Raw genomic sequence first — 25,271 nt, 5'->3', positions numbered from 1 at the left:
GGGTTTGTTCTCTGTGCTTTTGGGTCAGGGAGTGGGTCCTGACTGTCGTCTGCACTCATGTGCCAAGTGGCGCTTCAGAGTACCAAGCCTTCTTGGAGTCCCTAGGCGTGGTGCTTGAGGGTGCTCCACCTGGGGACTCTTTTGTCCTACCGGGAGACTTCAATGCTCTTCAACGCTCTTTGGGGCAACAAAAGTGACGACAATTGTGGTTGGCACCGAAATGCCAACCACAATTTGTCTATAATGAACATCATGTTCGAATATATCGAATATAAGACTGTCCATAAGTGTACATGGCACCAGGACAGGTGCCACGTACACTTATGTAGGTCGATAATTGATTTTGTAATCATATCACCATATGTTCTGGACACTCGGGTAAAGAGAGGGGCTGAGCTCTCAATTGATCACCACCTGGTGGTGAGTTGGATCAGGTGGCAGGGAAGATGCTGGACAGACCTGGCACACCCAAACATATAGTGGGGGTATGCTGGGGATGCCTGGCAGAGGCCCTGGTCCATGAGATTTTCAATGCACACCTCCGGCAGAGCTTCAATAGCATTCCAAGGGAGACTCGGGACATTGAGTCCGAATGGACCATGTTCAGCACCTCCATTGCTGAAGCTGCTGCACTGAGCTGCAGCTGCAAGGTGATTGGTGCCTGTTGTGGTGGTAACCCCTGAACCAAATGGTGGACATGAGGTGAAGGTAGCCACCAGGCTGAAGAAGGAGGCCTATCGGGCTTGGTTAGCCTGTGGGACTTTGGAGGCAGCTAATCGGTACTGACAGGCCAAGCGGAACATGGCTCGGACAGTGGCTAAATCAAAAACTCGGCGTGTGGGAGGAGTTTGGAGAGGCCGTGGAAAAAGACTTTCACACTGCCTCGTAGAGATTCTGGCAAACTGTCAGGTAACTCAGCAGGGGAAAGCAGTGCTCTACCTGCACTGTGTATAGTGTGGGTGGAGCGCTACTGACTTCAACGGAGAACATTGTCAGGCGGTGGAAGGAATACTTCGAGGACCTGCTTAATCCCACTTACACGTCTTCCGTGGAGGAAGCAGAGTCTGGGGATGAGGGGGACGGCTCACCTATCTCTGGGGGTGAGGTTACTGAGTTAGTTACATAACTCCTTGGTGGCAGAGCCCCCAGGGTGGATGAGGTCCACCCTGAGTTCCCGAAGGCTCTGGATGTTGTAGGGCTGTCTTGGTTGACAAGCCTCTTCAATGTTGCGTGGAGATCAGGGGTGGTACCTCTGGAATGTCTGGCCGACGTGGTGGTTCCCATCTTTAAGAAGGGGGACCAGAGGGTGTTCCAACTATAGGGGGATCACACTCCTCAACCTCCCTTGTAAAGTCTATGCCAGGGTGCTGGAAAGGAGAGTCCGTCTGTTAGTTGAACCTCGGATACAGGAGGAACAATGTGGTTTTCGTCTTGGTCGTGGAACACTGGTCCAGCTCTTTATCCTCCCAAGAATCCTTGAGGGTGCATGGGAGTTTGCCCAACCAGTCTACATGTGTTTTGTGGACTTGGAGAAGGCATTTGATCATGTCCTACCGGGTAGGACCTATCCTGTGGGAAGTGCTTCGGGAGTATGGGATGTCTGGCCCATTGCTACGGGCCATTCGATCCATATACAACCGTTGCAAGAGCTTGGTCCACATACCCGGCAATAAGTCGGACTCGTTCCCAATCGGTGATGGACTCTGCCAGGGCTGCCCTTTGTCACCGATTCTGTTCATAATTTTTATGGACAGAATTTCTAGGCGTAGCCAAGTGGTGGAAAGCTTTCACTTGGGTGGTCTCAGAATCTCATCTCTGCTTTTTGCAGATGATGTGGTTCTGTTGCCTTCATCAGGTGATGGCCTCCAGCTCACACTGGAATGGTTCGCAGCCAAGTGTGTAGCTGTGGGAATGAGAATCAGCACCTCCAAATCTGAGGCCATGGTCCTCAGGTGGAAAAGGGTGGAGTGCCCACTCCGGGTCAGGGATGAGTTCCTGCCCCAAGTGGAGGAGTTCAAGTATCTTGGGGTCTTGTTCACAAGTGATGGGAGAAGGGAGTGGATGATTGACAGATTGGTGCTGCGGCTGCAGTGATGCGGTTGCTGTACCAGTCCGTCGTGGTGAAGAGAGAGCTGAGAGTAAAAGCAAAGTTTTCGATTTACTGGTTGATCTGCGTCCCTACCCTCACCTATGGTCACGAGCTGTGGGTAGTGACAGAAAGAATGAGATCACGGATATGGTGGTGGAAATGGGCTTCCTCTGAAGGGTGGCTGGCCTCTCCCTTAGGGATAGGGTGAGGAGTTTAGCCATCCGGGAGGGGCTCAGAGTAGAGCTGCTGCTCCTCCACATCGAAAGGAGTCAGTTGAGGTGGTTCGGGCATCTGATAAGGATGCTTTCTGGGCACCTCCTGGGTGAGGTGTTCTGGGAATTTCCCACAGGGAGGAGGCCCCGTGGCAGACCCAGGACATGCTGGAGAGATTATATCTCTCCGTTGGCCTGGGAACATCTTGGTGTTCCCCCAGACAAGCTGGAGGAGCTGGCTAGGGAGAGGGAGGTATGGGCTTCTCTGCTTAGGCTGGTGCCCCCGCGACCCGGCCCCAGACAAGCAGAAGAAGATGGATGGATAGATGTTTCACTGTACATATTGCAGTTGCGGCACTAACTTATGACTATTCCAGTAAATTTGACTTAATTGCACTTACCACTTAGAACTGCACGATAGCAATGAAATGGTGGACTACTTGTCTCCTTGCCGCCAACCAAAGTGGGGGCGGAGCTCAGTTAACTCTCTACAGAGTTGAATCAACACCAATGTGAATAACTGAAAAATAACTCAACCACTGAACACAATTTAAATCAGAATGAATTAAAATTATACTAAGGCAATTGAATTCAACTTGGAAATGCTGAAATTTCAACACTGTCAATCTGAACGTCTGAGTGCTTGCTCCTGAGTATTGCCTTACTTTGAACCAAGGTAGTACTTGCTCTTGTTACTCAAAATTTTAAAAACCCACTGGTGTATAATCAGTGTTCAGTGTGAACAGTGTTTCTGATGGCCAAAAGACTTTGCCCCGGGTTTTGACAGTGACCCCCCCTAATCTGGGGCAGTCCTCTGGATTGGCAGACTGGGGTGGTGGTTCCCATCTTTAAGAAGGGGGACCAGAGGGAGTGCTCCAACTATAGGTCTAAACTAGGGATCACACTTCTAAGCTTCAAAGGAATATCTATGCCAAGGTGCTAAAAGGGAGAGTTTGTTTGTTAGTCAAACCTCAGATTCAGGAGGAACAATGATGTTTTTTGTCCTTGTCATAAAATGCAGGACAAGATCTTCATCTTCTCAAGGATATACAAGTGTGCATGGAAGCTTGGTTGTCCAGTCTACATGTGTTTTGTGTTTACTGTGTCCCTCAGTGTGTCCTGTAAGGGGTGCTTTGGGACTATGGGGTGTTGGCCCATTGTCATGAGCCATTCAGCCCATGTACAACTGTTGCTAGAGCTTGGTCCGCAAAAAGTCAGAGTCCTTTCTGGCGAGTGTTTAATTCCAAATGTGATTTTTTTTTTTTTTATCACAGTCCTGTTAACAAGTTTTGGAAAACATTTTGTTCTGCTTTATGAGCCAGAGTATGTATATCCCTCCATCCATTCACTTCTGCTCTTCGGGGTTGCGGGGGGGCACTGGAGCCTATCCCAGCTGTCTGACCTGGACAGGTCGCCAGTCTGTCGCAGGGCTAACAAGTAGACAGAGTCACACTGAAATCTTATTTGAAGAAACTAGCACCTTCCCTCTCTTTGAGAATCTACACAACCTTCCAGTCACTTCCAGTCCATTTGGTTGGGCAGGCCATATCTGCACCTCTGGCCAGAGTTTTGATTTCCTGCTTGTCAGTCTCCACACTTGCTTCCAATTAGCTCTTCAGTAGCAGTAGTAGATCACTTGAGCCTCCACTCACCACCAGACTGTCAAACTCCTCTGACTAAGATTCCTGTGTGGCTGAAGAGCAATCTCTTCACAAGATTCATTTACCTGATCCAGTCGAGTCAGTCCACTTGTCTGAAGAATAACATTTGGATTACTTACCTCACATCCTCACCTCCCTGTCCACGCGCCAATATCCCTCTATATTCCCAATGAATAAATCACTGGTCCTACTCAGAGCAGCTTTGCTGCGTCATCCTATGACCCAATTCCATTCCTCATCCTTTAGCAGAACTGATGGAACAAATTCCTCCTTTCTAGGGCATCTAGCTCCTTTGTGTCAATTGTTTCCCTGACCACCACCTGTAACTATTATTCCTTGCACAAAGTTTATCTGTAAAAATACCTGTCACGGTTTGGCATGGCAGACCGTGGGGATGTAGGGAATGAGGACCCAGGCGCGGAGCTCTGAATAACAACAGTGTGTTTATTTACAATGTGGTAAATAACGATGCACAATTAATCCCCGTGCTCCCCAAGACTCTCGTGCATGTCTTCCAGTGGTGTCCGTGTTCGTGCTCCCTGCTGTCGTGACTGTGCACACCCTGTGCGTGCTGCCCTTCCTCTCCACGTTCCTCGTGTAGGAAAACAATAGAGGCAGACGTTAAACACTGACCCCCGCGGGCACACACATGATCGACACTTCCTAACACACACTGACTTGGGAGTCTAACGCGATGATCCCGCATCGGTGGGAGCTCCAAGACTCTCTTAAGTAGCTCCCCCGACGAGGCCTGATCAGGAGCAGGTGTGTAGCTTCGGGTGTGCACAGTCCGCCAGCAGGGCCACACCTACCAGGCCTGAAGGCGCCCGCAAACTGGCGCTCGCAGAAACACATATACACAAACACACACACACACACATCCGCAAACAGGGAGAAGAGAGACAGCAACACCAAATATACATACAATAACACAAGTCCATGACTGCCCAGGGAACATCTTGGTGACCCTGACAGTACCCCCCCCTAAGGGTCGGCTCCCGACAACCCCAAAACAAAAACACAAACCAAAAATTACAGCACAACCAACCCAGGGCGGGTGGCGGGGGTCCAGAACGGAGGGCCAGGACCAAAACAAGCAAAAACAATAAAGTAACAACCCCTCCCAGGTCGCAGTCCCAAAGTCAGACCGTGCATCCCGCAGCGGTGCAAAAAAAAAAAACAAAAAACGCCACAAAACAGTCTCAGGCGGCCCATCATTACAACAAAAGAGTTCAGGTGGCCCACCTCGGGTCCCGTGAAGGCAGTAGGACGCTTTAGGCGGCCGACCTCGAGTCCAGTGGGGCAGCATTGCAGCTCGGGCGGGCGGCCATGGGTCCGGCAGCAGCGGCGAAACAGTTCCAGCGGCCTGCCCCGGGTCCAGCGGCGGCGGCGGCGCTGCTCCTCTGGCGACCTGTCCCGGGTCCAGTGGCGGCGGCGGCGCTGCTCCTCCGGCGGCCTGCCCCGGGTCCGGTGGCGGCGGCGTAGCTCCGATGAGCAACCGCGAGGTGTGGCACCTGATCTACGATGTGTGGGTCGCGGATGTGCTGGCCGTGAACGGCGTGGAGGGCACGCTGGACGTGGAGGTCCCTCCGGCTTGCTGACCTCCAGCTGCGGCTGAATGGGTCCCACCGACTTGCTGAGGTCTTCCGCTGGCAGCGCGGGCTCCTCCCACTGGCCGAGCTTCTCAGCTGGCAGTGCGGGCTCCTCCCGCTGGCCGAGCTCCTTTGCTAGCAGCGCGGGCTCCTCTGCTGGCAACGCGAGCTCCTCCCGCTGGCCGAGCTCCTCTGCTGGCAACGCGAGCTCCTCCCGCTGGCCGAGCTCCTCTGCTGGCAACGCGAGCTCCTCCCGCTGGCCGAGCTCCTCTGCTGGCAACGCGAGCTCCTCCCGCTCGCCGAGCGCCTCTGCTGGCAACGTGAGCTCCTCCCGCTCGCTGAGCGCCTCTGCTGGCAACACCGGTCCCTCCGGCTCGTTGAGCTCCTCCGGCAGCGGCTCCTGCTCCTGCTCCTGCTCGCCGAGCTCTGGCTCCAGCTCCTGCTCCAGCTCGCCGAGCTCCTCCGGTGGCGTTGTAGCAGGTGGCACTGCTACAGATGGTGAAGAGGTGAGCGGTGAGGAGATCGCTGAATGAGGCGATGCTAGCTGCACCGCAGGCTGGCTTACAGCAGCATCTGCGGTGTCACCATCCACTGTAAGCAAAGAAGCAGATGGGGTGAGAAATGAAAGTGTCCTTATAACTCACCACAGCCGGCTCTTGAGATGTCTGGGAATTCGGCTGCGGTGAGGAATGCCGGCGGCGCGAACGTCGTTTCCGGGTAGACGTCTGGGCCGGCGAGTCAGGCTGTGAATTCACCAGCTGTCCGGGGTGGTGAGCAGCCTGAGTAGGAGAGTGGAGGTGGAGGGTAGAAAGAAGAAAGTCCAGGACAACTGAATTAAGGGAGTCCACCAACCAGGGAAACTTAAAAAGCGTCTCCTGCAGCCGCCTCTCTACGGCGCGACGCAACACTTCCCCGGACTTCTCCCACCATAATTCACACAGTTTATAAACCTTGTCCATTACCTCCCTCCTGAGCCTCTCCTCAGAAACCGCTGGGTCCATGCTTGGCGGGATCATTCTGTCACGGTTTGGCATGGCAGACCGTGGGGATGTAGGGAATGAGGACCCAGGCGCGGAGCTCTGAATAACAACAGTGTGTTTATTTACAATGTGGTATATAACGATGCACAATTAATCCCCGTGCTCCCCAAGACTCCCGTGCGTGTCTTCCAGTGGTGTCCGTGTTCGTGCTCCCCGCTGTCGTGACTGTGCACACCCTGTGCGTGCTGCCCTTCCTCTCCACGTTCCTCCTGTAGGAAAACAATAGAGGCAGACGTTAAACACTGACTCCCGCGGGCACACACACGATCGACACTTCCTAACACACACTGACTTGGGAGTCTAACGCGATGATCCCGCATCGGTGGGAGCTCCAAGACTCTCTTAAGTAGCTCCCCCGACGAGGCCTGATCAGGAGCAGGTGTGTGGCTTCGGGTGTGCCCAGTCCGCCAGCAGGGCCACACCTACCAGGCCTGAAGGCGCCCGCAAACCGGCGCTCGCAGAAACACATATACACAAACACACACACACACACACACACATCCGCAAACAGGGAGAAGAGAGACAGCAACACCAAATATACATACAATAACACAAGTCCATGACTGCCCAGGGATCCTGGGTCGCTCAGACCCAGGACCCTGACAATACCAGTTTAAGGTCATTGTAGTCTTGGGCCCTCCTTGAAAGTAATCTTAAACCAACCGCCTTCACAGAACATGAGGCTCTCATATTGATCTGCTCAGAGTTTCCACTTCAGCGTCCTCCTATATTTGTTTTTGGCATTCTTGATTGATGCCTTTGTTGAAGTGTTCTCACCTCCTACTTTTTCCAGCCCTGAAGGCTCTCATCTTCCTGTTGAGGAGTGTTTTGATGTTCTTTGTTATCTTTTGTTTTCTTGGATAACACAGACTCTGTTGGAATTATGGATTCAGTGCAGAAATGTACATAGTCCATGGTTAATTCTGTGATCCCATCAAAATCCTCTCCCTGCAACTCACAGAGAGCTTAGTAGTCAGGCACCTCAAAACAGTCCTGCAGAGCCACAAGAGGGTCCTCTGACTGTCACAGCCTGACTTCTGACTAGAGCGGTGTGGCAGGGGTGAAGTTAACTATACTTGTATTTAAACTACTAAATAGGTGTAGGGGAAAGGAGCTGTATGCAACCTTTATGTTTGTATACAGCAGATCTGTTGTTCTCTCCTCTCTGATGGTTTTCTGCCATGTAAGACAACTTTTTAGGAATTGTGATTTGAAAAAAAAAAACTACTTAAAAGATTTCTGTAAAATAAATATAAATATATCAAATGTATACATTTATTATTGGAACAATAACAATCTATACGTCCTCTTGAGCCATAGAAAATTAACTCACCAGCTAATTAATTATGTACACCTGTACACAGTATACCCATCTTCTGAAGGTTGCTTCCAGCAGGATAATGCACCAAAAAAGTTCAGCTCAAACCATCCCCATCCCCTGAAAGATCAAACCATCTCAAATTCGTTTCTTGAACATGGCAGCCAGTTCACTGTAGCAACTGTGTGATGCTATCATGTCACTATAGACCAAAATCTCTGAGGAATGCCTTCAGCACAAGGTGCTGAAGGCAAATGGGGATCCAAACAAGTGCTTGCAAGGTTTACTTAACAATGTGTTTTGTGAGTGTGTTTACTAGTTCTAATGTTATATGTTAATTAAGTAAATACTTTAACTCTAGCTCTCTAATTAAATCTGGTAAATTCAATCTCGGGAAGGCAACCATTTGTCCCGGAAAAAAAAGATCAGTTTCATTGAAACCAAGATAACCGCAGCTGTTACTGTAACCACTAAAGACCTTAGTCCTTCAACTCAGCATTTTTTAGTGTATTTTACTTGACATTTTTCATTCATTTATGGATTTTACTACAACTGTTTCCAGTGAAAACCCCCAAAATAAAGGCAATCATAGATCATAACTATAGGCACTTTCACTAGTAATTTTCAGTAGTCTAGTTGTACAAGATGTTTGATTGTACTGATTTAGTTCACAGAAAGTATTCCTTTTTCTTATTTAATGTTTTGATTTTTATAAATACAGAGTAAACCTAGGACCTTCTTGATACAAAGCAGCTGATGCACCAGTGTGCTGTACTGGCTAACATGTGTAAAACTCAAGCTTTAGAGCACAGTGCACAGTGATGAAGCACTGTGGTGGGGTGTGGTTTGTGGCTCAGCTGCAGGGGAGGGTTGATGCAGTCAGTTCAGGAGCAGTGCCAGGGGAGGCTGGCTTGCACAGCTGCCAGCCATCATCTAATCATGCCTCTCCTTCACAGTGTAGGAGGCTGGGACTGAGGTTAGTGTGGAGAGAGAAGACCAAAGCTGGCAGAAGAGAGACTGCAGCAGTGGACTAGAGCTGACCGGGTGTTATTGTACAAGTAGTATAGAGCAAAAACTGTGTGTAATAAAGAAAATGCGTATTGAATGATAAACACAAGTGTTCAAAGCGCATAGCAAAAGATGTGCATCAAGCACCTTTTCCAGGTTCCTGGGGTTTATACCCAGATTTTATAACAACTCTGCTTGTGTGAAGAAGCATGTAAGACATAGTAGGACTGGCACAGTACAGTGCAGTGGTTAAAAGATAAAAAGAAGCAGTGTGCACAGATACAAAAGGGGGTTAAAAAAAAGCTGGCTAGCTAGCCAAGCTAAAAGCTAACCTATTTGGACCAACATGCGCTCCTTGTACAACAAGGTGGAGTTAATTCACCTGAGGCTGGGAGATGATGAACTGTGCTGTACTTTGTGCATGTCTACCCTGACTAGAACAACGGGATGCCAGACTCTCCTTCTACATCAACAGCCTGCTACTTTTTCCATGTGGACTAAAACCATCTGTCAGAAAACTAGAGGAGGAAATCTGTTTATGTACATAAACAAAGGTTGGTGCATCAAGGCATTTTATGTCATAGCTGGAGACTTTAATCAAGTAAATCTGATGAACATCATGCCTACATTTTTAACAGCATGTCACCATGAAAACATGGGGAAACAGCACACTATACTCCTCTGCCTAGTGCCGGGTTGTTCTTGGGTGCCTGGGGCTCCCATCTGGACTCGTGCCAGGGTGGCTGGCAGGTCGGCTGCCTGTTCTCTCGTCCTTTGGCCACTGGGCCCCCATCTGGGGCCTCCCTCCTTCTCATGCTACCATCACTGTCGTCTCCATCCCCAGAAAGTCTGGAACCCTCACCTAAGTAATGACGAAATGCTTTAAAAGGCTGTTATGGCCTACATAAAGGAATAAATCAGTGTCAAAAACCGCTTCATAGATGATGCCACTTCATGAGTGGTTATGTGGCCCTCACATACCTGGAGAGTAACAACCTATATGTATGTCTGTGTAGGTTTTCAGTCATGTAAGTCATGGCAGTCCAAGGAGCTTGGAAATAAAGCGACTTGATTTTTAAAAACTTCTCTTGAAGATGTTTCACCTCTTATCCAAGAAGCTTCTCCAGTTCTAAAACTAAATGGTGCAGAGTCCCAGGTATTTAATCCTTGTGGGGTTTGTCTCTTAAGAGGGTTGTTAACTCACTATCATGTGCCTCATCACATGATCCAAGGTGTGAAAAAAGCATGGGTCATTATCACCAGAGGTTTTGGTTGAAACCACTGTTAGACCTTGCGTCACCCTATCACGTGACCAATTGAGGTCACCTGAGGCAAAATGTGAGAAGGGGGTTGAGGTGCGTGCATTGTAGATGGCTGACAGTTGGTGTTGTAAGCCAGCCCCTTTGTTCAATGACGGTCTTTCACTGTGGACATAGATGGCCTCTTTTACTCCTCCTTGAAACCATCTGTCTTTTTGGTCCAAAATGTGAACATTGGCATCCTCAAAAGAGTGATGCTTGTCCTTTAGGTGCAGTTATACAGCTGAGTCTTGTCCTGTCAAAATGGCCCACCCTATGTTTTGCCATGCGTTTATGGAGTTATATGTACATACATATATGTTATATGAACTTACATGTACATCTGCTCTTCCTAGACTTTACTTCTGGCTTCAACACAATGATTCCACAGACTCTAGTGGAAAAACTCAAAGTGCTCGGTTTGAGGTTCTCCCTCTGCAATTGGGTTTCAGACTTCTTAACCAACAGGACATCAGAATCAGAGTACTTTATTGATCCTTAAGGGAATTATTTGGTTATTTGTGTTGGTCCAAGACAAAAAGGACAGTAACAGACTGACCTAAATTAAATAATACAATATAATTACAAAATATAAGAAATAGCTCTAATATAAACACATAGCTCAAATATATATATCCAGAATATTACAGAGATTACATAAATATGACTAACATTTTACTCCAAACTGTAAAACTTCATTATTTTCACAATAGAGGATGTGCAAAAGGGTGTAATTATGGCACTGTGTACTGTGCATTAGATGGAGGAGTTGTATGGGGAGATAGCCATAGGTTATCTCCTTGATTTTGTCATGGTCCTCCGCTTTTGCCCTGGTGTGCTGTTTTCACTCCTCTCCACCAGGGTGGCGTCTGGTTTCCAGTCTCCATCTTGATCTCCACACCCACGCATTACTCACCTGCTACTCATCACCTCTTATTGTTCCAGCCAGTACTTAAGGGTTTGGTGGAGTGCTGTTTTTCGCTGGATTTTTGTACTGTACTTGTTACTGTAGCTCAGCTCTCTCCGGTGAATTTCCTTGTCTTCCATCGTGTTTCCTGGTTTTCTCTTTGTACAGATCTTCCTGGACCCCTGCCATGTTTGCGTGAGTGAGAGTGAGTCACTGCGAGGGATTGGACTGAGTGTGTTTTGAGTCACAGATGGTACGAAGAGGAGTGTGAATGTGTTACCCCTGCCCTGGACCTCTCCCTTGGAATCCCTGGAGCCCTCATCCCCTGATCACTGTATATGTGTATATAATTCACCTGATATTGTAAATAAATCTCCCTTTGATTGCACAGCTCCGAGTCCTGCATTTGAGTCCTGCCTTAATCCAACATGACAGAACAATCTAGCCACGATGGACTCAGCAGACGACTCAGTACGCCGGGCCGGGTGTCACGAGCAGATGCTGCTCCACATCAATAAGGAACTAACTGCTCTCACACAAGCCCTAGCTCCGCGTACTCCACTGGTAAGCTCACCTCCAACCCTTCTCCACCACTGGATTTTCAGACTGCTTCTGCGCCACCTGCCACTCCGCCATTGATGAGGGCTTTGATGTTCCTAGTCACCCACGGTTTGTTATTTGGGTAACAATGAAGAGTTCAAGATTGGACAACGGAGTCAATGTAGAAGGTTATGTAGTCACTGAGTGTGTCAGTAAGCCCATTGATGTCCCGATGTCTGTGAAAATCCATGATGTCTCCTACTCCATCATCCTTAGTACTGGTTTCCCTCAGGGATGTGTGCCGAGTTCCTTCCTGTTTATTCTACTGACATACACTAATCAGGCATAACATTATGACCTCTGGAAGATGACGTGAATAACACTGATGTTCTCTTCATCGTGACAGCTGTTAATGAGTGGGAGCAAGTAAACATTTTGTCCTCAAAGTTTATGTGTGAGAAGGGCCAGTGCAAGGATTTGAGCAAGTCTGAAAAGGGCTAAATTGTGAAGGCTAGATGACTGGGTTAGAGCATCTCCAAAACTACAGCTCTTGTAGGATGTTCCCAGTCTGCAGTGGTCAGAATCTATCAAAAGTGGTCGAAGGAAGGAACAGTGGTAAACCAGCAACAAGTTCATGTGCTGCCATGGCTCACTGATGCATTTGGGTAGTGAAGCCTGGCCTGTGTGGTCTGACTCAACACAGGAGTTACTGTAGGTCAAATTGCCAAAAGAGTTCAGGCTGGTACTGAAAGATATCAGCCTGCATCACCATAATTAATGTTGTTCCAAGCTCAAAATCGCAAGTAACTAATCACATTGTAATGATGTCATAGTTTTTCTGTGTGGAAAAAAAAACAACCTGTCATTGTCTACAGAGGAAAAATCCAACAAAGGGTCAGGATTAGGAATGGGGGTTAGGATGTAATTAGGGTTTAGGGGCTATAGTTCTGGTTATGATTCCATGTCACAAAACTATGACATCACACCAATGAGAAAAAAGTCTAAGCTATTGGTCACTTGCAATCTCAACCTAGACCAACATTAATTTTAATGATCCAGGAACAACAACACAGGAAAATAAGATTGTGCTCAGGATGCCCATGCTGACCCTTATCAATTGCCTAAAGCACCAACAATGAGCACCATGAAGCAATGGAAGAAGGTAGTCTCGTCTGATTAATCACCTTTTTTGTGTTACATCACATGGTGTGTGGTGTGGGGTGTGCGCATTGCTTACTGTGGGACACCTGAGATCAGGATACACTGACACTGGTGGAAAATCTTGGTTCCTTCCATCCATGAGGATGTTACCTTGACACATACCACGTACCTAAGCATTGTTGCAGACCCTGCACATTCTTTTATAGAAACAGTATTCCCTGATGGCTGTGGCCTCTTTTGCCAGGATAATGTGGCCTGCCACAAAGCAAAAATGGTTCAAGAATGGAGGGAACAAAAAGTCTAAGCTGTTGACTTGGCCTCTAAATTTCCCAGAATTCAATCCAATTAAGCATCTGTGGGATGTGCTGGAAAACAAGTCTGATCTATGGAGGCTCCAACTCACAACTTGTGGTTTTTAAAGGATCTGCTCCTAACAGTTTGCTGCCAGATATCAGACCACACCTTGACAAGTCAAGGCTGTTTTGGCAACAAAAAAAGTTCCAACACAATATTAAGCAGGTGGCCACCTGATGACTGCTAAAAAAACATCACACCAGTCAATTGTGAAATTTGCAGATGACACAGCAATTGTGGAATGCAGCACCAAAAATGATGACCGAGATCACAGGCAGGAGGTAAAGCAGCTGGAGATTCGGTGCAGGGATCTCTGCATCAGTGTCATGAAAACAAAGGAGATAATTATTTCAGTAGCAGCAAAACCTTCCCTCCACCCATTTACATTAGGGGAGCAGCTGTGGAAGTGGTCTCCAGCTTTATGTATCTTGGTACACATCCCACTAAAGACCTTAACATTTTCTGGTACACCATAACCTCTACTTTCTCAGGACAAAGCACAACTTTTGAATTACAATGTAAATTGAGGAACAGCTTCTTCCTGAGGGCTGTTGAACTCTGTTGCCATCTCATTTCTGCTGCTCGCAGCCCGAAGGGTGAGACATGTGAATCCACTTGTCTTTGCACTATCCGCGCCACACACTGTTTTCTTAAACTTAAAAACAACTGTTTTCTAATATACACTTCAACTGTAAATATCTCGGTATTCCTTATTTCTGTATATTTTGCTATTACTTTTGGTGGCTTTAACCAGCACTTGAGTGCAAAGTTCATTTCACCTCATGAAAATACGTGTGCTGGAATGACAAAATTGCTGCAATCCTAACTAATCTGACTTTTTTAAATAGTTAAGGTTAGGTATCCAACACTGAACCCCAAGTTTCACAGTAGTAATATCACCAGTGTCTGTCTAATCTTCTGTAAAAAGAAAAAAAATATACAGGGTAATCTTCTACCCGGTCTATAAATGGACTGAAACACATAGCACTTTTTTTTTTTTGCTTTTATCCAGCACTCAAAGCACTTTTTTTTTTTTTTTTTTTAACACCAGTGCAAGCACCATCCATAGACACATGATTTACTCTCATACACACACACACACACACACGCAAACTCACATTAGGGGATATTTGGGGTGCATCTTACTTAAGGACACTTCAACATGTGTGCAGAAGCTGGGGGATTAAACTCAGGCCTCCTCCAAATCCTGACCCACCATAAACAAGAACAATTTCAGAGGCCATATGCGAAAAGTAAGGAACTAGTGAGTAATGTAACAGGGTCCATCCTGATGTGATTGAAGAATAAAGGTATTAGTACTTCTACTACAACCAAAAAATCCATTAGCAAATTACCTAAACAAACTTTAAATATTTAAGTCTTCTAAAGCTGACTTCAGCATGGTTGAACATGTATTTGACACCAGAAGTTCTCAAAAAGGCAAGTCCATTGTGTTTTATCTAAAAAAACAGACCCCCCATGTATTTCTCCTTTGTCGACTATGTGAAAATGGTCATCATCTTGAGTTCTCAAATTGATAATGGTCTTTATCAAAAAGAAAAAAACTGTGGGAGAACGAATTTTGGAAAAACTTTAGGTAGACCATTTCTGATCATTTTAATTTTGGTTGGTGAATTCCTCCAATCAGCTGTTCCTGTTAAATTAGTCCTTTTCCTGTCAAGCTGAAAATTTTACAGCTTCCATTCTGTTAGTTTTTCCCCAAAGCAAACAAATACACAAAGACACAGATAGCTTTCCTAACTGACTTTACTTCTTAGTTAAATGCAGGAACTCAAATTTCTCAAAAGTAACATCAGTTTATGGAAAGAAAATTCAATCAGAATATCTTTTGAGTGTACAAGATATTTTTCTTTATCAAAAAGCACCCTTTGACAATCAAAGGAAAAGAAACTAAAAATTACAAAATTATATATATAGATATATATACTTTTTACATGAACGGTCATACCATACAAAATATCAATGGATTAAAATGACCAGTGTAAAGTCTACTTTACATACCGACAAAGAAACTGTTTAAAACTATTTCAAAATATATGCCGAACAAACAAACAAAAATATATGATCAGAAATCTAAGTCTTAATCCAAGACATTCTGTCATGCTCTTTCTGTTTAAACAGAATATTAAACTTCTTTTGACAATTTTACAAATACTGTCAAGAAACTATGTTGCTTATTTATTGTATACAAATCCCAACATCACAACTAAAAGTATATACAAAGGGAATAAAAACCCAGGAGAAGATCCATCACAGAAAATCTTAGTGTCATATCTCTCCAAGTGCTTTCCAAGTATGCACAAGAGGAAACAAATAAAGAGTGATTCTAATTATCAATTACAAGTGGTTTACTGGCAGATGTAAGGCATGAAGAGGGTTTGAGGATACAGGTCTTCAAAGGAAAGTTAAGGTAACTAAATTATGTGGTATTTAGGAACCATTACTCAGAGGACCCGGCATGACTTTGCTGATGTTCCTCCAGCAGGTGAGGAAAAGCAAAGGCTTTGTCACATTCTGTGCATTCATACACAACCTCACCAACATGACTTTCTTGGTGCTGCTTAAGAAGAGACCACTGGCTAAATGACTTGTAGCACATGTCACATCGGTACTCTCCAACGTCTTTTTCAGCATGCTTTCTCATATGCAGAGACAGCTCTTGGGCCGTAGTGAATTTGCTTTGGCACTGGGAACATTTGAACTTATTCTCGGCCGTCTGAGTTTCGTTTTGGGCTTTCTGACGATGCCTGCGCTCGTGCTCTTTCAGGTATCGCTTCCTGGCAAATGTTTTTCCACAAAGCTCACATGTGAATGGCTTCTCATTTGGATGTTCTTTATTTTGATGCTCCAAAAGGACATTTTTAGAGTTGAACCGCATTGAGCAGACAAGGCAGTTGTACAGGTCGTCTCCTGTAACATCAACCTCTTCCTCCTCATCGTCGTCCTCTCCTGCTGCTTGAAAATATGATGGGCTGGATTTTTTAGAGGATGGATTTGAGTATTCCGTTTTTGTTGCCTGCTGTTGCCGGGAATACTTATGCTGGCAGAAAGCAGCTTCTCCCAAAAAGCCCTGCTCACACTCTGTGCATTCATATTCAGCAGCTGAGGTCCGCTTATACTGCTCGTGCTCCTTAAGCTTGCTTCCAGAGGCAAATTTGATTTTTTCAATTGTACCATCAGGATGCGTTGGGAAATGATGAAACAGATCCATGGCACATGGGAAACACTGGCTGCAAACTGGACACTTAAAAACGTGTGAAGGTTCACCATCTTCATCATCAAGTTCTTGTTTAATTTCTGCCACGGTGCCAATATGGCTCTTAAGATGGGTCAAGAAGAGCTGAGAGGAAGCAAAGCTACTGTTGCATTGATTACAAGAATATTTACGATTGTACTGTAACTGATGATGGGTATTCCTGTGCTTTTTCAGGTGAGATGCATGAAGAAAATGTTTATTGCATTCTGTGCAAGAGTATGGTCGCTCTTTAGCTTCCATACAGCCATGCTCTGAGAGCTCCTCTGGATCTCTGAAGCGCTCGCTACAAACACCACAGCGGTATTTAAGCTCCGAGGTGAATACAAATGAGCTTTCAGAGTGTGAGGGAGGCTGTTCTCCACTTGACACTGAAGGTGAAGGATGGTCACTTGATGTGGAGTGGGTTTTCCAGTGTTCAGCTCTGCTACTCTTGGACAGAAACACACGATTGCAAATATCACACGGAAAATTCTCTTCACGGTGGGTCGACATGTGCTCTGCTAGCTGCAATGGTCCATTGAAAAATAGGTGACACTTGGAACAACGATGTGAGCGACTTTTACCGTGACTGTGCTTGTGGTTACGCAGAGCAAAGAGAGACATGAACCCTCTGCCACAAGTTTGACACTGAAATTCAGACTTGTGCATTCGATGATGCTGCTGCAGCTGAGACGCCTGGAAAAAGCATTTACCACATTGTTCACATTCATGTGGCTTTTCACCCAGGTGACAGAGCTGGTGATCCTCAAGGCTTTCTGACGTTGGGAAGGTCTTTCCGCACACGTGGCACGGGAAGTATGGCGCGGAGTCTGAGTCACTGTCTTCGCTGCCGTTGTTTTCATCCTCCTCACTGTCACCAGCTGTGCTCACTTGGCCGCTTGACTGCTGTTCGCTGCTGCTCTTTTCCCTCACAGCAGCCTTGATATCCTTATACTGTTTTGGATGCCAGTTTCTGTAGTGTCTTGCTAGTGATTTTTTTACTGCATACGATTTGCTGCAGAATCGACAACTAAATACATCATCTTCATGATCCTCCCTGTAATGGGTGCATAAAGATGGTCTTGTCCAAAACCGCTGATTACACAGTTTGCAAGCATATGGCCTGCTTAGATCGTGACACGTTCTGTGGGCTTCCAGATCAGACCTGGTATAGAACAGCTTGGAGCAGTCGAAGCAAGGGAATTTCTGATCACCTGTGTGCATCCTCATGTGTTTTTCCAGATTTCCTTGACTAGTGCACACCCGCCCACACTTAGGACATGTATTGCGCTTTTTCTCTTGTTCCTGTCTTCCATGGTCTTCAAGGTGACTGATGAGCACTAAGCCATCTGTGAAGCTCATTTCACATTCTGAACATTGATACTGCACAGCTTTCTTCTCTTTACTTGAGCTGCTTTGCACCTCATTTCCTTCTGAATTTTTTGTTGATTCGTCCATTAAATCATCGTTGCAGAAAAGCCCAGTGCTAGTCATTGTAGAGCTGCCTCCGACCGCAAGAGCAGAGTGATTAAGTGCAAAATCAAAATTTGCTTTTAGAGGTGTTTCCAACTGCTGGTTTGGAATACGTCCATTTCTACACTTCCTGTAGTGATTTCGGAGGAGACTTTTATTCCAAAAGCCCTTATTGCAGGACTTGCAGTTAAAAGGATGGCCCACTGCATGTGTACGGAGATGACCAGTTAGTCCAGCTTTGTTTGCAAAGAACATATTACATTGTTGGCAAAAAAACTGCTTGGAGGGCTCCATAATAGCGGTATTAAGGCTTTGTGTTAAATTGTCACTAAGCCTTTCATCACAACTCTCATCCACAGGCTCTTCTTTGATGTCTGACAGAAGCTGCTGTAGGGGGGCAGCTGACACTGGTTGAGTCATTGTTTCCAGCTTGTGTGTGCTCAAAAAATGCTCTTGGAGCTGTGAAAAAAGCAGAAATCGGGAGCTGCAGTATGCACATGAAAAGCCTTTTGGTGGGTCATGAGTGGCTGACTGCTGGCTTTGGAAAACTGGTGATGAGCTTGTTGTTAAACCACAGCCTTTCTTGTGATTTTCAAGCTTGCTTGCAGAGAAAAAGCCACCACATAGGTCACAGAGAACTGTACTTGTCTGGTGTTTATTGGGGCACTTTGGAAAATGACGCTGGACATAATCCTTCCTTATAAATCTCTCACCACAGTAATCACATGAATATGGCTTCTCTCCTGTGTGCAGGCGGGTGTGCACACCTAACTGCCAGCTATTTCCAAAAACACGGGGGCAATAACTGCAAACGTACTTGTACTTCTTGTTAAAGCAAGGATGGATCCTCTTCAGCATTTGGCTTCTGATCCCATCAAGAGATCCTGTCATGTTTTCTGCTGGAGGATTGGTTCCCTGCAGTAAGGAAGCCGCCGTTTCCCTCAAGACCTTTCTGCACCTTCTCATCTTTTTGTGCTTTTTCAGAGATTTTTCATGAGCGAATGAGGAGCCGCAGCGTGTGCACTTGAATAACTTTGTGGCATGGAACATGGTGAAATGTCGGGAAAGTTTAGACTGAGTTGTGTAGCTTCTAGAACAGACCTTACACTCAAACATCTCCTGCTTTTTAGCACTCTCAATGCCAAACTTATTTTGCCAACCTTTGCCAACATCTTCTAAACTGATTTTGGGAATACGGACCTCTAACCTTGTTTTTTTACCTTTGCAGCGAGTCTGATGTACTTTCAGATGATCGTACCTTGAAAAGCAGCTATCACAGGCCTTACAGCGATATGGTTTTACTTCATTGTGTGTCAGAATGTGACGTCTCAGGTACCTTGGTTTCATGAAAGTCTTGGTGCAGAATTTGCACTTGTACTCCGTTTCACCATGTGCATTGGGCTTTGGTTCTGCCTCTATGGGAGAAGGAATGTTGGGAGGTTGTGTTGCACCAGTGCTTTTGAGTTTTGATAGTACATTTTTGTTAACACCGTCACAGAAAACTTCATGCTGCAAACATAATGTCTTTGATCTGTATCTCTGACCACAGTGCATACACGCATATGGTTGCACACCAGTATGTGAGACCAGATGTCTCAAGAATAATGACCTGAACCTGAACCTCTGGGTACAGTAGGGGCATTTAAACTGAAGCAGAGTGGTTGCATTGGGCTGTGTAGACATTTTAGGAGTATCCTGGTTTGTTGGTAGACTGCTTTTATTACAGTTGGTGTCAGGAGATAAGCCAGTGCTCAGCTCTGTTGTCTCTTCACAGTTCCTCTGATGTTGTTTCATTTTATTAGGTCCATAGTACTGCCCACATCTTGAGCATGGATGCACAGAATTTATCTTGTGGGCATGCTGATGATTTTTCCAACGATCTTTCTTAGTAAATTTCCGTGGACAATAGGGACACGGATATAGTGTTTTTGTCTTTGTTTCAGACTCGAGAGTTCTGGTTTCAGGAGGGGAACACTTCTGACTGTGAATTTTAAGGCATATGTTACGGTAAAACTGTTTTCCACAATTGGTGCAAGAAAAGGGTTTGTCCCCAGTGTGTTTGACCATATGGCGCAATAAATAGCGGCGATTACTGAAATTTCGTTTGCAAAATGGACATTGGTTTGAAGAAGAACCTGATATATGGGTGAGACAATGTTTTCTTAGTACTTGGGCATCATCAAATACTTCTTTACATAAGGAACACTGCATTTGCTTTGGTCCATCCTCTTCTTCCACAGATTCCAAGGTTTGCTGATGATTTGATTCTGTTCTCTCTTCAACTTGAAGTGCCTTGTTTTCTCTATTTTTGTGGGTTTTTAGATGTCTGAGGAGATGTGCGGGATGCTGAAACTGCATAGTACAGTCTGGACATTGAAGCGTTCCCCTCTTTAGATGTGAACTTCTGTGCTGGATCAGTTCTCCAATAGTCGGTAGAATCTTTTTGCAGACAGTGCACTGTATCCTCCTCTGGTGAATAATTTTGTGAGCAATCAGATGGGACTGCTTCTTGAATCCCTTTCCACATTCCAGACAGCGGTATGGTCTCTCACCGCGGTGATTGCGTTCATGCTTCTTCTGTGACTGTGAAGAGCTGAAATATTTACCACAGAAGCGACAACTCAGATTGCTCTTTGCTTCAGCTGAGTTCGAGTTTTCCTTTCCAGCTTCATTCTGTGTACCATTTAAAGTTTCCAGATTACTCTTGATGGAGAAAATGGAATTCCTGTACCTGATAATTTTCCCAGTGAGTTTAAACAACTCGTGTTTCTTCATATGTCTGTACTTTCCAGAAGCGTAACAAAAAACTGCAGGACAGAGGTTGCATTTGTATCGTGGCACAGACTTTGAGGTTGTCAAAGCTGGTGGTGCTTGTTTTTTCTTCTCCTTTTCCCTTGTTTGCATTTTCTGCTCTTTTTCAACCATTTGTGTTTTTTGCTCTCTTTCCACCATTTCTTTCTCAACCTTTGTCCTTTCTTTTGCTTTCTCTTTTGCTAGTCGATTAAGAAATTCTCTGAGGCAGCTTGTTTTAATATGCCTATATCGGTTGGATGTCATAGTGAACATAGTGTGGCACAAAGGACATCGGTATTTACCAGCAATTTTTTCCTTGCCACCGTATATCGCATCTCGAACACAGTCACGCAAATGTCGTGCTCGATTGTAAGAGTACTTAAAAAGCCGTGGGCATAGAGGACATTTATATTTTCCTATTATGTCATTCTCCACTTCTTGAGTTTTCTCCTGCTTTTCATCACTCTCACTGACTGCTTTGGTACTCTGGTTTAATGACACTACCGTACCCTTTCCATGGTGTACTTTATAGAGATGCTTTTTAACCTTTTCTGCAGTAGGGAAGGTTTTACCACATAATCCACACAGATTTGTCTTAGAGATGTCAAAAAGCTTAACAAAACATTTTGGCATATCTATGTTACTTTGCACCACATCCTTTTGTTTTGGTGTGTCAGTTTGCCTGACAGCCACATCAGGATTTTTAGCTGGGAGGTTGGACTGCTTGCATCTACCAGGTATACGCTTGTGTCTTTGCAGGCTCCCGCCTTGTGCAAAATAAGAGCCACAGTCATTACACCTAAATGGCGTTTTCCCAGTGTGAGTCCGCATGTGCTTGATATAATGCATTACTTTTGAAAATGTCAGTCTGCACCTATTGCACCTATGGTTGCCTTGGCGATTTCCCTTTTTCTGTGGGCTAGGATCTGAAGGACGCTGAGACCCGTCTTTAACGTCACCACACAAATGTTTTCCAGCTTGTTCATTTTTCACAAGATAGAGACTGCAACTTTTGCAAAAGTCAAAATTGTTCACTGAATGGCAACAATGGTAGTGTTCAATTGATTGATCTGTGCTATAAGTTGTGTGTTTGCAATCTGCACAGTAATAGGAGTCACTTGTTCCATTTTCTGACTCCAAAGTCTTTAATATTACAACAGGTTGCAGCATTTTTCTCATTTCAGCTGCAGATTTTAGTTGCGGAGCTTGTCCTCCTGAATGGTCCTTGTTGTCCCCATCAGTTCCAGCAACAAATGCTTCTTTATACTGAAATTGTGATTCATTAGTGTCACATGAGGAGTCATCTCTGGACAGAGGTTCACCATACAGCATGTCTGGCTGTTCCTCTGTAGGGAAGCCCGTGTCTTCAAATGAGTCTCGAGCATTTTCAGACCAATCCTCCCCAAGACCCAGAGGTTCTTGGCCCACTGGACTTTTACGTAGTGATTGCTGCTGATCAAGAGAACAGGTTGTATTTGCGTTCACTTCTGAACTTGTCCAATCTGAAAGATTTGTGTTGGAGCTTGAGGGTTTTGATTGCAAACAGGATTCTAAACTATTAGGACTTTGCTTGTTGCAGTCACTTGTCACCACATGGCTATTACATTCATAATCTGTGGAAGAGGTTGCTCTTGCCTTATCAGCGGGACTTATGCATTCCTTTTCTATACAGCCATGTGTCTCTGTGTTTGAGCTTTCTTTTAGTGGGGAGGAGTCTGGATTAGAAGCGACACTTTGCTTGTTCTCGTCACTAGTGTCAATGGAAATACTGTCACCGGTTACAGTGGTGTTGCCACAATTTTGATCTGGAGAAGAGGTTTTGATTTCCATTTCCATTTTTTTAGAGGGACATGTGTCTGTGCTTAAGCAGGATTGTAAAATACTAGGAACACTTTGCTTGTTCTTGTCAGTATTATTAACAGAAAGACTGTCACTAGTGATGTTGGGACAATTACAATCTACATCTGGAGGGGAGGTTGGAGTTTCCTTGCTTGCTTCTAGAGGAGGGTGTGTGTCTGTGTTTAAGTACTCTAACTGAAGGGAGGATTCTGGATTAGCAGCAACACTTCCCTTGTTCTTGTCAACAGCATCAAAGGGAGTTTTACTGGTTGCACTAGGGGTGCTAAAGTCTTGATCTAGAGGGGAGGTTGGGTTTTTCTTCTTAGATTGACTTTTGAATTCCTTTTCTACAGAGGTTTGCACGTCTGTGTTTAAGCTCTTTTGTTTAAAGGGGGATTCTGAATGGCTGAGATTCTTGTTGCTAGTATCAACAGTGACACTGGGTCCACTACAGTCTTGATCTGGAGAGGAGACTGAGGTTGTTTCTAGTGAAGTTGTAAATGTCCTTTCTTGACAAGAATCTGTATCTGTGTTTAAGCTCTCTGGCTCCAAACAGGATTCTGAATGATGATCAACACCTTGCCTGTCCTTGTCATTGATGTCAATAGAAAGACTGTCTCTGGTGATATTGAGATCACTATGATCTTGATCTGGAAGAGAGGTTGGGTTTTTCTTTTCTGATTGACTTGTGTCTTCCATTTCTAGAGAGGGATGCGTATCCGTACCAGGCGTCTGCAGTTGCAAGGAGGAATCTGGATGAGTGGCAACACTGTCTTTGTTCAAGTCATTAGCATTTGTAGATAGACCTTCATTATTGTCAGAGAGATGACTGCAATTTGAATCTGAAGAAAAAGTCATATTTGTCTTCTCTGCTGCACTTGCCAGTTCTGTATCTACATGGGCATTTGCACCTTGGCTCAAGCTGTTCAACTTTAAACAGGATCCTACATGAACGCCCGCACCTTGCTTGTTCTCGTTTCTAGTGTCCATACTTAAATTGTCTTTAGTGTCCGCTGGGCCACTACATTCTGGATCAGGAGAAATCTCAACATTTGACTTTTCTCCTGCACTTGCTTGTACTTCATCTACATCAAGATGTATGTTGTTGCTGCAGCTTCTTAGCAGCAAACTGGGTTCTGAAAGCTCTGAAATACTGACATCGCTCAAAAGATCTTCACTGTGCTCATCAAGGCTTCTACAAACTTCACCAGCCACACTTTCATCAGACTTTTGTGTAGATAATAAGTTCGATTTAACATCATGACTGGTCCTTGTGCATTTCCACAGTTGCTGTGTAGAAGCATTAGAATTGGATGCCTTGGAGGATTTAATGGCATCTGTCTGAATTTCTTTCTTCTGGCAGTCCGAATCCATATTTTCAAGTTGACCTCTGTTGGAATTGGGAATTTGGGATTTATGTTCATCTGAAATCTTGTTTTCAAGTAAACTTGATTCTCTCGTTTCCCCACCAAAGACCTCACCATTGTTTTGTACATCTTGACCCATATTTCCATTTTGACCATCTGAGTTTGGATGATTAAATCCTGTATTTTCTTGGTTCAACAGTTCGTTCTTCTCCTTTTGTGAGCCATTTTCATTTATGGGAACTTGATCATATTTTAACGTACTTATGATATTTGGAGTAGCTGAAGTGATTTGCTTTTCTTCACTGTCATCTGGATACTCATCTATTGTATGACCAAAGTTTTCATGACCACTTATCAAGAGGTCTGAATGAGTTTGTGCAAGATCTCCCTCCACATCTTTCCTTTGTTTTTCATCTTGGAAACAACCATATTCAGTTATTTCAAGTTCAGTTTTGCTCTTGGTACTTGTCTTCATGTAGGAGGTAGTAGAGGACTGATGATGTCCTGTGTATGATGCAACTGTTTTTTCTAAATTTTCCAAACTGTCCTCTGGAGACTCAACTATGTTTTCTTGTGCCTTCACATTTGAAGATAAAAGTACATCAGTCTCTGACATATCTGAACACAAACTTTCAGTCGGAAAAGTCATATTATCCGTATGAGTAAAAAACCATGATGATGAGCCATGTTTTTCGGAACCATCAGTTTTAGGATTTGAATATGACTTACTTGCCATGAATTTACAAGGTGGTCTTGTTTCACCAGCATCTGCATCAGAGCAGCTACTGACATCTGAGTAGTTCTCAAGAAATGATGTACTTGGCATTTCATAATCTTCCTTAAGTCCTTGAAAGTCTGTTCCAAAAGATGATGGAAAAGAGTCAGATGTTTGCAATCCGTCTGCAGCAAAATCTGGGATATTACCATTTTCACATCGTTGCAAGTAATCCTTTCCCATTTGTTCTCCATCAGCTTGCCACTGTGTTTCACCACAGTACCTTTGATAAACATAATCTGACCTGGAATTCACAACACTAGGATCTGAGCAATAGTTTGTGTTAAAGTCCGAGTTAAAGACAGGGGCTTCATGTGAAGCACCAACGCTGGCAAAGCCATGATGTCCAGTGAAGTCCTCAATATGATGGGAAAGGCGTCCTTCTGACTCAGATGTCCTTCTCAAAGTCCCTGGATCTGATGGTAGAGGTGGGGGATTATGGAAATACGAATCCCACCCATGCGCCATCCTCAATACAGAGTAGTAACTAAGGCTTACTGTAGCCTGAAAACACAGATAAACAAAGAATTAATAAATACAAATTATAACCAAAACCATCCACAGAAAAAAAATAAATAAATAAAAAAA

The 25,271-nt window shown here is 44.9% G+C and overlaps 1 protein-coding gene and 1 long non-coding RNA gene across 2 annotated transcripts in view; one reads left to right on the top strand and one right to left on the bottom strand.

The window, feature by feature from the left end:
- The first annotated feature begins 6,891 nt into the window (after nucleotides 1-6,891).
- Nucleotides 6,892-15,439, top strand: LOC112848254 (uncharacterized). The gene is made up of 2 exons (XR_003222276.1): nucleotides 6,892-9,474; nucleotides 11,294-15,439. It is a non-coding gene; the product is annotated as an uncharacterized LOC112848254 (long non-coding RNA).
- The window catches only part of znf1035 (zinc finger protein 1035), a 25,364-nt gene continuing 15,026 nt past the window's right edge, over nucleotides 14,934-25,271 (bottom strand). Inside the window, exon 4 of the mRNA XM_013267048.3 lies at nucleotides 14,934-25,187. Within this exon, the coding sequence (XP_013122502.1) occupies nucleotides 15,642-25,151 (9,510 nt within the window). The 5' untranslated portion in view covers nucleotides 25,152-25,187 and the 3' untranslated portion in view covers nucleotides 14,934-15,641. The remainder of the gene's footprint in view (nucleotides 25,188-25,271) is intronic.

The sequence above is a fragment of the Oreochromis niloticus genome, linkage group LG11, assembly GCF_001858045.2.
Source record: "Oreochromis niloticus isolate F11D_XX linkage group LG11, O_niloticus_UMD_NMBU, whole genome shotgun sequence".
In the NCBI taxonomy this organism is placed as follows: Eukaryota; Metazoa; Chordata; class Actinopteri; order Cichliformes; family Cichlidae; genus Oreochromis; species Oreochromis niloticus.
The sequence above is the reverse complement of the archived record's forward strand: the minus strand, read 5'-3'. Positions and strand labels throughout refer to the sequence as shown.